At 48.6% G+C, this 12,315-nt stretch overlaps 4 protein-coding genes across 4 annotated transcripts; 2 read left to right on the forward strand and 2 right to left on the reverse strand.

The window, feature by feature from the left end:
• Positions 1 to 945: 945 nt before the first annotated feature.
• On the forward strand, positions 946 to 2,971 carry BKA67DRAFT_547497 (Cys/Met metabolism PLP-dependent enzyme-domain-containing protein). The gene has a single exon (XM_046101456.1). The coding sequence runs from the start codon at positions 1,206 to 1,208 to the stop codon at positions 2,652 to 2,654; it is 1,449 nt and encodes a 482-aa protein (XP_045964406.1). The 5' UTR covers positions 946 to 1,205; the 3' UTR covers positions 2,655 to 2,971.
• Positions 2,972 to 5,057: 2,086 nt separating this feature from the next.
• Positions 5,058 to 6,785, forward strand: BKA67DRAFT_547501 (Alpha/Beta hydrolase protein). Its single transcript, XM_046101457.1, has 3 exons — positions 5,058 to 6,355; positions 6,421 to 6,557; positions 6,611 to 6,785. Exons 1-3 carry the CDS (start codon positions 5,443 to 5,445, stop codon positions 6,668 to 6,670), a joined length of 1,110 nt encoding a protein of 369 aa, XP_045964407.1. The 5' UTR covers positions 5,058 to 5,442; the 3' UTR covers positions 6,671 to 6,785.
• A 3-nt stretch (positions 6,786 to 6,788) lies between these two features.
• Positions 6,789 to 9,018, reverse strand: BKA67DRAFT_641401 (uncharacterized protein). Its single transcript, XM_046105774.1, has 2 exons — positions 7,306 to 9,018; positions 6,789 to 7,247 (listed from the first exon to the last, which is right to left on the reverse strand). The coding sequence occupies exons 1-2, from the start codon at positions 8,753 to 8,755 to the stop codon at positions 7,192 to 7,194; spliced, it is 1,506 nt and encodes a 501-aa protein (XP_045964408.1). The 5' UTR covers positions 8,756 to 9,018; the 3' UTR covers positions 6,789 to 7,191.
• Positions 9,019 to 9,231: 213 nt separating this feature from the next.
• BKA67DRAFT_547504 (permease for cytosine/purines, uracil, thiamine, allantoin-domain-containing protein) lies at positions 9,232 to 11,589 on the reverse strand. The gene is made up of 4 exons (XM_046101458.1): positions 11,113 to 11,589; positions 10,641 to 11,030; positions 10,313 to 10,586; positions 9,232 to 10,262 (listed from the first exon to the last, which is right to left on the reverse strand). The coding sequence occupies exons 1-4, from the start codon at positions 11,200 to 11,202 to the stop codon at positions 9,346 to 9,348; spliced, it is 1,671 nt and encodes a 556-aa protein (XP_045964409.1). The 5' UTR covers positions 11,203 to 11,589; the 3' UTR covers positions 9,232 to 9,345.
• Between the last annotated feature and the right edge of the window lie 726 nt (positions 11,590 to 12,315).

Here is a 12,315-nt window from a genome sequence, read left to right on the forward strand (position 1 = left end):
ATTTCGGCACAAGTTGCCAATGCATCAAACTGCTTGCAGCTACAGTGAATTTGTTCAAGCTGATGAACACCGACATGTATATCTGTTAGACTTGGACGCGCAAGATCTCAGCTTGGAGCAGGGGACAAAATCGTGCAAAAGCTTGACGGACGCGTTGGTTTGGACCCTGAATTTTGCTTGGCGCCTACCCTGTGCAAAATTCGCCGGCGCTCTGAACGCCAAGACTGCTATTCACCGGCCTTGGGTGCGGAATGCGAATGGCACACCCGAAATTCCCGTGTACAGTATGGAGGATCATTCAAAATGTGATAGTCATTGCTGGAAATAGTCTATCCTTGTATCGCAGAGTTCGAGCAGACCTCACAGTGGTGTCCAATGACACAGCCATGTCAGACGTAACAAATTACACACGTGATTAGATTGCGACATTGGCATTACATATGGCAACAGACAGTGGACGTAATTCTTACCAGATAACTTTCCTCGCTTAGAGGAAGGTCCGAAGTAAAGCGCGACCCAATAAGCCTAGGTCTTTGCTTGGTACCTACAGAACGGTGTTATCGCACTTTAAGAGGCAGGTGGTTCGCGGTCATCATGTATTCGCAATCTGAGGCCATGAATAGCCCACAGACCACTCGCACGTTGATGGGAGACGTGGTGGTAGGCAATCAGGATTCGGAGATCGGCGGGCTGAATGTTGCCATCTGCTGACGCTTTTTGCACCAATGATCAGTAACTGACAGGCTGGTATAGGTAGGACAACGTAGAAGGTATAAAATCCATCGCACAAAAGAGCCCCAGCGTGTTTTGAATCAACAAACCCTTTTGAGCTCGTACGAATTCGGGCTACGAGGCGGCGGTGAGACTAAATGAGTTTTTTTCACCCCTAACACCTATGCCGAATCTTGCCGTCTGACAGCGATGTCAGTACTAATTATAGTGCGCCTTCTCGTGTGTAGAGCGCGCCTCCATATGACTCAAGAAGTTAAATTATTGCTTTATGTGCCCAAAAATTGCGTGATTGGCATTGTTGGCTTGACATGACGGAACTGACTAGGTCAGAAGAATGATGCTTACAAAGCCAGAACAGCCTCAAGTGTTGGTGCCGTGTGATTCAATCTCATCTCGTACCTTCTCTCATATGTGTGGTGCAATACAATACTGGATCTACTACCTACACTGATTGCCAGCCAAATCAATCTCACATGCTTGTTTGGGCGAACCTCCGTACTGTCGGCAATACCCGCTCCACGATTAGCAATAGTTTGTCAGTCTTTGCAAACTGGTATAAAAGCCAAAGGCTCAGCACAGCACTCGACAACGGTCTTCCCCCTCCTGCTCTTGTTGCGTGTCTTGAGGTCGTAAATTTCACAGCCCTATACCCAATCGTAATGACGGTCCCTATCGAACAATCAGTGGCTACCCCGCCGAGGCCAGCCTCCCCTGTTTATGGCTTCGGTACGCTTGCCGTGCACGCAGGCGCCCCTCATGACCCTGTCACAGGCGCTGTGATCGAGCCAATCTCGCTCTCAACCACATATGCACAGCGCGAGGTGGGCAAGCCAGTCGGCCTCTACGAGTACTCGCGCAGTTCGAACCCAAACCGCGACAACTTCGAGCAAGCGGTCGCCGCTCTCGAGCACGCCAAGCATGCTCTCGCCTTCGCCAGTGGAAGCGCTGCCACAGCCACCATCCTCCAGAGCTTAGCCTCTGGCTCTCACGTTATCAGCGTCAGCGATGTATACGGCGGTACGCATCGGTATTTCACACAGGTCGCCAAGGCCCACGGCGTCAAGGTCACCTTTACACCACAGATCGAGGTCGACATCGCCGATCACATAACAGACAACACGAAGCTCGTATGGATCGAGACCCCCAGCAACCCGACGTTGCGCCTGGTTGATATTCGGGCAGTTGTTACGGCAGCGCACGCGCGTGGCGTCCTTGTAGTGGTGGACAACACATTCCTGAGCCCCTACGTACAAAACCCTCTGGATCATGGAGCCGACATCGTTGTGCACAGTGTTACCAAGTACATCAACGGCCACAGCGATGTCGTCATGGGCGTAGCTGCTTGTAACTCAGATGACCTGAAGAACCGGTTGGCATTCTTGCAAAATGCTGGCGGAGCTGTCCCCTCGGCATTTGATTCGTGGTTGGCACATAGAGGTGTCAAGACATTGCACCTGCGCGTACGTCAATCGAGCACCAATGCCCTGGCCGTCGCAAAGGCACTCGAGGCCAGCCCGCACGTCATCGCGGTGAACTACCCGGGCTTGGACTCTCACCCTCACAGAGCAATTGCGCTGAAGCAGCACCGCGACGGCCTTGGGGGTGGTATGCTTTCATTCAGAATCAAGGGTGGCAGAGCTGCCGCAGAGAACTTCTGCAAGCTCACTAAGATCTACACATTAGCCGAGAGTCTGGGCGGCATCGAGAGTCTCGTCGAACTGCCAAGTGCCATGACCCACGCTGGTATCCCTAAAGACCAGCGAGAGGCCGTGGGCGTCTTCGACGATCTCGTCCGTATTAGCAGCGGCATTGAGGAGCCGGAAGATCTGGTACGAGATGTGCAGCAAGCGCTGGTAAAAGCGGTCTTGGGAGACGAGATTTCGAATAGCAATGGGCATGCCAATGGTGTTAACGGAAAATAGATTACAGTTGTTTGAGACAGGCTGAAAAGTGGTATTATTTTGTCGGCGCAAATTATTCGCATTCATCAATTGCTTGCTCTTGAGATATGTCAAGGTGGTTAAAAGCTTTCGTAGCCTTGCAAGCTCATGTTCTCTGTTCTTATAGCAGCCTGCCCTCGAACCGCATACCAGATAATTCTGTTTGTGATGTGAATACATCCTCCACGACATCAACATGGCAGTTTTTCATATCTAATTGCCCAAGCTACTTGACCTGGGCCACGCACTTATCGATCAAATACAGTCACCAGCGAATGCTGTTAAGAAATAGGCTTGCCACCTCCACTGAACCTCTGCATCAGCCTGCCGAATCGTGAAGTCTCTTAAAAATGTAGCAGTGATTATCCAAAGCTCGATTACGGCCGTGTTCTGGCCTGAGTAAGTAATGTAGCCTGCACTGAGTGACAATCAGAAGTCAATATCAACCTTTCGTGTAAAGACAAACGCCCCGTTTCACATCGCCTGCTCAGACGGCAAACCACACAGTTGAAAAGCGTAATGACGGCCTTTGGAAGTCCATACCAGTCCCCATCAACCCAGGTCATCAAATTCAATCTCTTGGCAGCCTCTCGATGACTGACGCCAACTTCAATGAGTGGTGATACAGACAAAATGACATGGTTCAGAAGCCACCCAGTCAGTCTGGCATCTTCAACACCCCGTCCTGCTCTTTCAGGGCCATTATGAGCCTCTGTACGGACTATACTTGCAGTGCAAATGATTCGATCGGCTTTTATGTCAAAACCGAAACATTGAAGCCAACGCTGACCCAGGGGATGCTGCTGGCAGGCAACTGTACCCGTGCTGCTGCAGCAGACTGAACAACGAGATGGCCGAATACATTACTATTATGTGCTAACTCAGGCCAGAGCTAATGCCGTGCAAAGCGAGTTGAGCTTGGAAAGTTGTCACAAACATACGCAATATTCAGTGCTGTGTACTCAAAAATGGTCATCCACCATGGAGAGAACCACGACCCTATGCGAAATCTTCGGCAGCGTGCATGTTTGCCACAGCCTGGCTCCAAGTCGAAGCTGACATTGCCGTGAACGACTGCAGTCAATTTCAATCACAATAAAATAGATGGCAGCGGATGGTGCCATGACATCTACCGCTATTGTAAGTTCTTGCAAAAATCGATCAAGGAGTCTCGGTGGTGTGTTCGGGTACTGGTTGCCGCGATGCCACATTTCCGGTTCTCATATATTAAATCTATGGTGGTGTCAGATACCACACGCCAAATCTTCCGATTTCACCAGTCTACTAACCTTAGGCCACGGGCTGTTGCACCAACGAGACTGAACGCACGAATCGGTAGCGATTATCACTCTTCATTCGGAAGCATTCGAGTAAATATAGCAAGTGAAACTTGCGGAATGACCAACTTTGTCACGTGAATAGCCGCGTTGAGACTGGAGGGCGACTCAACTTGATACAAGTCATTGCCGTTGCATTGAAACACAACTCCATCGTATCAACTGCAGGACGGGTTGAGAGTCTACAGCCAAATCTTCAGTCCAGACGTCTAGAAAGCAAGACTGGAGCAATCGACTGCGTTCTCAAATGCCATGGGAGCGGTGTAAATAAACTTTTTTGGACTTATCAAAGACGTTCGTTAATATATGCCTGCGACTAGGCTGTTAAAATATGGGTGCTCTTGTAGGTTTGCGCGAATATACCATAGTTTAGTCACACATTGTGTGTGTGCGTGATAATGCACAAAACTACCAAAACCAATAATGATTGTAGTTTGGAGAGAAAGAAAACAATAATGAAAGACAAGAGGGTATGGAAAGCAGGCAAACAGACTAGCTGAAAACGCTCGTGTTTCTAATTGTTCCTCCTCAGGTGACTTACACACTCGAACATTCCTTAGAAATTTAGACTTTCGCATGTTACTCGCATGTCAATTAGGCTTAAGCAAGCTGGTGCAAGACGCACCATTGATACATGCCGATAGGCTTGGGACCAGTCATCCGCGCATCATTAGATCTGTAATCAATCCACGACATGTAAACAAGCTGCCTTCCTTAATCAGTTTCCGGCTGTGACAAAATTACTTCGTAAACGTCGGTGTACTCATCTTTGTCTAGTCTGGATATCGGTACACCAAACATGTCTGTTCTGCGGCCGGCTCACGTAATAACAAATACGAGATAACATCCTTTTGCGCGCGGTAGAGCGGAAAGCTGTGGATCCGTCATCAGAAGTCGGAGACTGTCCGCACCAGCTCGTGGCGATCTACAATCGTCTGTGATTAGCCTCAAACCTCATTGGTTGATCCATTACTATCCGAGACTAGTCATAAGGGATACTCGCTTATAACAACTGCACGGCCCGGCACCATCGTCATCAAGGTTTCCACATAAGCTCAAGAGCTCTGCTTAGATTCGGTGTTCCTGCATGGGCTACATCAGTCTACGCACAACTAGAGTCTGTCATCTTTGCACCCAGGAACCATCGCTAGGGCAAAGTCTGACATTGAGATTCGGATTTGGAATAGCACTCAAGCCTATGTCTGTTTCCCCCGCAAAACAAGTAGGCAACGCCATCATGGACCCCCTTGGTATACCAACCAATCATCTCGGATGTATCGGTCCATTTGACGAACGCGAGGAACTTGGAGGATTTGGAATTGGGTTTACTCCAAGGATGTCGGTAACTATAAGAGACGACTGCGATCCGCGCAGAGGATACACAATTATCTTTAAGATAGTGTACCAACACCTCATATTATCAGTAATACACAATGACCAGGAAAAGTTCAGCTATCCTGGCGGGTTTCGCTGCCGCGGCTGCGGCTCGTCAATGCCAGAACCTGACGATCCCGATCACTATCTCTGCACGAAACGGAATATTCAATCTCGCAGCACCTGAGACGAACGTTGACGTAACGAACTTCATTCTTGATCTCACACAGCCTGGCAACAACCTTACAAATAAGGCTTTGACTGGCTATGCCACCATCGCTGGCACCTACAAAGTCGAAGCCACATACTGCGAGCCTGATGCTGGCCCAGGCAAGGCCCTCCAGGTGCTGACACACGGTATTGGCTTTGACCGGTCATACTGGGACTTGTCCGCCAACAACTACAACTACAGTTACGTGAACCAGGCCCTCGACCGGGGCTACTCGACTTTCTCTCACGACCGCCTGGGCATTGGCCAGTCGCAGCACGGAGAGCCTGTCAACGAGATTCAGTCCTTCCTCGAGGTCGCCGCGCTCACCGAGCTATCGAGACTTCTACGCGGGGGCGAGATCGAGGGCGTCTGCCACCACGACAAGCTCGTACATGTGGGCCACAGCTTCGGCTCTATCCAGACCTACGGACTTGCGGCACAGTCGCCAGAACTCACCGACGCCATCATCCTGCAGGGCTTTAGCCAGAACGCGACGTACGTGCCGTTCTTTGAGCTTGGCGGAAATTTTGTCCAGGCCAACTTGAACGAGGCATTAGCTGACTATGATGACGGATATCTTGCTGCCGGCGACGAGACCGGTGTTCAAATCAACTTCTTCGCGCCCGGTCAATTCGACCCCGCCATACTGGAGGTTGCTTTCAACACTGGAAAGCCAGTCACCGTTGGCGAGTTGTTGACTATCGCTGGCCCGGCCAGTGTGGAAAATGCTTATCCTGGACCAGTTCTGGTTGTTACTGGAGGTGAGATACACAACTACCTTGCATATGAATGGAAAGGCTGAGCACTAACTCTTAACTGCCGGCAGAGCGTGACATCCTCTTCTGTGGCGGAAACTGCACGAGTTCGGACCCTTCTATCCCAGCAATGGTTGAGGAGTTCTTCACCAACGCTAGCTCTTTTGATGCCTTCATTATCCCTGGCGCTGGGCATGGTCTCAACTTGGTAAGTGTTCACAATGAGTTGTATAGGCTGGGATGTGACTAACTAAATTGCAGGAATATACTTGGCCAGTCACATATAAGACAATGCTTGATTTCTTCGATGGAGAAATCTAGATGGCGTATTACGGCAGAGATGATATGGTCCAATACCGTGAACAATCCACGACAACATAATTATAATGTAGTGCATATAATTCATGTCTTATAGCCACTGACAATGCAATCTGCCTCTCTACAAAATTCATCTAGTGTATGATTTATTAAAACCTGACATTATTGGTTTTTGAAATCGTCCCTACCCACATGACTATCGTAGTCGAACACGCCGCACATACTTGTAGCACGTCGGTGCGCCGTTCAATTATTTAGTATAACGTTGTATAGTCGGTGATAAAAATTTTTTTGGGAGTATTGATATCCTCTCAAATCCTTGGCCATAAGCCATAAATGGTTTAGAATTACCAGATATGCACTGCCCATGTTGAGAGTCAGATTGACCCATTTCGCCTGCTGCGCCCTAATTCAAATACCTGTAATAGATCTCACGGCACGTGCACGGGAATCGATAATCCCGGGGACAATGCAAGAAGATCTCCAATCATGTCATCACCGTCATCACCGTCATCACTTCCGTCTTATTCATAGGCGTTGAGTTCCTCTATCTCATCGTCAATGAGATCGCCGAGAGAATCTTTCGGAAAGTCAGCAACCGTTTTGTTCAGCCTTGTAGTTAGAAACTGAAGACTTACCATCGTCACTATCCTCATCACTCTCAACACGACCGCTGTCAGTGTCCTCGGTCGGCCAATCAACAGTGACAGTGTCCATGAGATCTTTGAGAGCGCCTGGCAGGTCCTGGCCTTCCCAAACGCGGGGGCCCCGGGGACAGTCCTTGAATGAGACATGTCGCTTGTATACAGTGAATTTCTCCTGGCTCAGCAAGGACATCGTTATATGATTGAGGTCAAGGCCCGCTTTAGCCATATGACCGAAGAACTTGCTCCAATGGTTGACTCTGCTGTGGTATGAACTGTTGTCCACAATGCTTACCAGGTGAAATTGGACAGCTCGTAAGGTTGCTTTGTGCTTGCGGAGCAAAGCCAGTAAGGTATTCGATTCCACAGCAAGCTTGCCGATCTCTAATCGCTGTAGATTTCTGAACAGTACTGATGGTGGAGCATCAGGAAGCACGTCAGGATTTTGTGCATCTGTGTTCAGAGATGAAGTTTGCGGAGTCTTGGAGAGCCAAGACAGAAAGTCCTGCACTTCACTTCCGGTGAAACGTTTGAAGTTAAGCCTCAAATGTTGGATCTTGTCGATATGGCGAAGGAATTTTCGAAGGTAATAACTGAAGCACTGGGTAGCGCCATTATCCTGGTCTTGACTGGCTACTTGCGCGAAGATGAAGTTCGAGCTAAGATCCATATAGAACGTCTCAAGCTTCGCTAGCACTGAAACAATGCTAGACTCATCGTATTTCTGAATCTTGAAAGCTTTGTCGTCAAGACCAGAGCGTCTCAGATTCACTTCAAAACGTGTCGGGCGAATAGAAGTTCTGCCCAAAGCTCGTAGCATATTTTGGAACAAGCGACTGGCCCAGTCATTGCCGCCGTCCATGGCATTGGAGAAGCGACCATGATCGCCCGGTATTTCCAATTGCGCACCTGTTTCTTGAATATATGTAGTCTTTCCGTAGCTTCTCCAGCTAGTGTTGTCGCGATAACGGGATTCTGAATCGAAATCTCGCAATTCCACAGTTTCAAGATTCTTCAGATTCGCGAAAGCTTGAGCCATCATGTCGATATCATGCCCGCTTTCGATGAGAGCGAGATGGTCTATGTATGTCTCACGATAACTGTTCGTTCTGCGTCGGACATCAGCTGTGGCTCTCACATTAGGCAAGTGGGCCGGCATGAGGTGCCGAGATGGACGCTCGACATTAATGATTATATGCTTCAAGCCATCAGCAAGCCTGGATTTGGAAATGTCAACCAAAGCTTGCAAGCTGAAAAGAGTGAGCATGAATTGCTTCTTGCGGAAGAACTCTTTGGAGAACGCATTGAAGACCGATGCTTCCAAATGCTTGCAAGTCAAGCGAAGTTGAGCGTACTCTGGAGTTGTGAGGTGCCGTACAATCTGTTGGAGAATCTCCAAGGGCATGGTTAAGAGACGACTCTTCTCGCCTTCGACAGCCGCCATTTCGAATTATGGTAAATAATAGACTGAAACAGAGTACTAGGGGGTTCTGAGAAATTCTTTCACATTTGATGGGATAGAAAAAGAACCACAATGCGAGAATTGCTGTTTGTCTGTTTGTTCATCAAGAGGAGCGGTATTTAGACCGTCATAAGTCGCCAGGCTACAGCAGGCCCGTGCTTCTAGTTTCCATCGCGACTCCAGCAACTTCCAGGCACACAAGCGCCAATAAAAGGACCTACCTTCGATACTTTCGAGACGCAAATGGTAACACTTGGTCATCGCTCGTTGTTTTCTTAAGAGACGTTGTATAGATTGACGTTCAACATTCATTCGACAGAGCGAGTCAGATCATTCATTGTTTTTTATTGCCCGCAATTACAGAAGCTTATGGTTTGTTCAGTGGCATATTTTGTCACTCAACATTTCCACATAGGAATACACAACACGGAAAGCCTTGTTAGCAGATTGATGTTAACTTCGTTAATGAGTAGCAACTGTGGTATCATTGAGACGAATAAATAAGCCTAAACCCAAATTCCATAACTTTTTCTTTCATATTGACTCCACTCATCAGGCACGATGCTCCAGATTTACACATGCTTGGAGTCCTCGCCATACTTTGTTCCCTTAACGGCTTCCTCGTCGAATTCTTGGGGGCTACTACCATCATATGCAAGTCTAACGTCTGTGATCTCGTCGCCAACCTCCATCCATTTATCACTTGTGGCTGGAATAGGGAATAGTTTGCAAAGGCCCCAGTACATGCCGGAGGACACGATGAATCCGCAGAAGAAGTTGAGGTTGTAGATGTAGGTGGCGCCCACAGGGACCTCACGTCCAATCTCTCCTGCAAAACCAACGACGTTGATGAGAATACCACTGATATACGCGGCATACGCCCGCCAGTGAAAGCCGTATGTAAAGAAGTACGGACCAGTCTTTCGTGCATCGTATAGCTCTTTGATCTCAAAGTATCCTTTTCGAACCCAGTAGTAGTCCGAGATCATAACTCCTGCGATGGAACTTAGGAACACAGAGTATGCGCTGAGATAAGTTGTAAACTGGTTGCTGTCTGTGAGCAGTGTGTAGGGACACATAGCAAGACCAACAAGAGCGCAGATGTAACCACCACGACGAATATTGATAAAACGTGGCAGTAAAGCGCTCATGTCAGTTCCAGCAGAGACGGAGTTCGCAGCGATGTTCGTTCCCAGCTGAGCGAGTGCAAAAGCAGCAGCAATTACGAACACACCAAAACGCTGACCAGAGCCACCATCATCGATGAACCTCTCGAGAAGTTCGAGGGGATCCCAGATGGGTTCGGATCCAGGGTAAATAACGGTAGACGACGAAGACACAATAATACCAATGAAGCTCGTCACTGCGAAACCGATAGGGATTGTAAAGAGCTGCGACCACAGCGCATCGCGAGGCTTTCCAGCAAATCGAGTGAAATCTGGATCGTTAACGATGAGGGTCGCAAAGTTTGCAATCGAGCTCATGATTCCTAAAACACATATCAGCATGTTGATTGGCGAACCAAGCATTCATCCTTACCTTTTACTATCTGCCATCCCAATAACGATCCAGTAAGAGATGAAGGTTGGTGCACAATAGGCCCCACGCCACCAGCGCGCACAATGGCCCAAATGAAGTAAGCGATACCGGCACATGGCACGAAATACGCCTTCACTGTGAACAGGTGACGAATCTTGTGGACCGGAAACCAAATAGCTGGCAGCGAACAGAACCAAAATATGAAGAAAGACGCATAGTCAGCTGTCGTGGCACCTGAGCCTTCCGCAAAGGTGTTCGGAATGGTATCACGATCCTATAATTTGTGAGTTAGTATTACACATGTGGTTTCTAGGGTTGACATGCGTACCCAACTTAACCATATCGCTCTGATCATCAAGTATACACATTTTCCACCGATCCATGATTGCACACCATACCAGACGCAGGCCATGGCCGCACGGTTAAAAACTGGCCACAGACATCCCCAGATTCCGAAGGATGCCCTATTGACAACAGGAAATCCGATGTGGTACATGGCACCAATCCGACCGGTCGAACAGATGAAGCAGGCTGCGATTGCGTAGCCGATCCAGACACATAGCCATGATTGCCACCATGACAGACCAGCTACGATCATTGAAGATGAAATCATCCATGTGTTGATGTTGAAAGAGTCGGCGATCCAGAACCCGACGAAGTTCCAGGCACCCCATTGTCGCCGCTCTGGTTCCACTGGTTTCAAATCATTGTTGGTCAACTGCGCTTAAAACATTAGCTGATATGTTCTGACCGAAAATACTGTGCTGGATGATGAAAAGAGCATTGCGGCTGTGGCTTACCATCAACTGTGCGGTGGTTAGTCCCTCCTCATGATCAACAGCTAGCCGGTCAGCCCAGTGGCCGGCTTTAGAACTGCGAAGCCTGACCATGACGGGCTACTGGAGGGCGGGCCGTAAGGGAGCTTGCCCGGAAAGCAATTCTCGTCGAGTAAATCTTGAGTAATAGAAAACCGCCCGCGTTCTTGTGCTTTATGAGGAGGTGAAGGATGGGCTGTTGCAGTTTGACCAGGGTCAGGGTATGGCCGGGTATGACGCTATACCTTGGGAGGGGATGTGAGAGAGTGTAAAGATACGGAACAGCAAGACTCAATATCGCTATCTCAACATAGACCACAGGAACCACCAAACTGGGAAGTTTATGAATTAAGTATTTGAGCGATAAGAGGGCAGAAAAGGCCTTAGGGTAGCCGTAGCAGCATATTCGACCCTTGACTACACATTCGCTGTCCTTAGTTGAAGGCAACAGGACCATAAACATCTGATAGAACTGATAAGATCCAACTAAAAGCATACCTCCCCCACACTGACCTGGTTTCTTGGCTGATTGTTACTCCAGGACGGCTTCTCCGTCCATCACGTCTTCCGCATACTTGCAGACATTTGATTGGTTTAAAACTTAGATCAGCCGACAACCGGCAGACTAGCTGTTGCGTTCCCTTGGAGAAGCTGGGATGCCAGGGCCTTTGAAGGTGGAAATCCTCCCAGAGTTGCAAGGGGGCCCAGTCGTTTCCCCCGCTTATCTCTGGCAGGATGGCCGGTAGACAGATAAAGCATCCGCTATTATTCGATTACATCGAGTCAACTAATAAGCTAGCCGCTTAGAGACGCTTGATTATTCAATCGTATCGAGTCAATGGATTAACCCCAGTCCACTGACGTGACTCTACATATCGCGATACCATTTGCCAAGATTGCCTGGTGAATACTGTAGTTTTATGGATTCGAACAAAGTGAACCCACGTTCTGAGGTTGCACAACAATGCTGTACGAATTGAGAATTTCATTTGCATTGACCGGTGCCGCGTTTGGTGGTCAACAATGGGACAGCATGAATATGAGTACTATGATCGCGTGACAGCTTCTTTGCGAATGCCAGAGGGATTCGAGCAAATCCTGGACAATCGAAAACTTAGGACTTTCGAGCACACAAATTACATCCGATGTGGCGTAGATAAGAGGAAAAATGGAACTGCCGCACCGCAC

The sequence above is a fragment of the Truncatella angustata genome (genome assembly GCF_020726525.1).
Source record: "Truncatella angustata strain MPI-SDFR-AT-0073 chromosome Unknown BKA67scaffold_1, whole genome shotgun sequence".
In the NCBI taxonomy this organism is placed as follows: domain Eukaryota; kingdom Fungi; phylum Ascomycota; class Sordariomycetes; order Amphisphaeriales; family Sporocadaceae; genus Truncatella; species Truncatella angustata.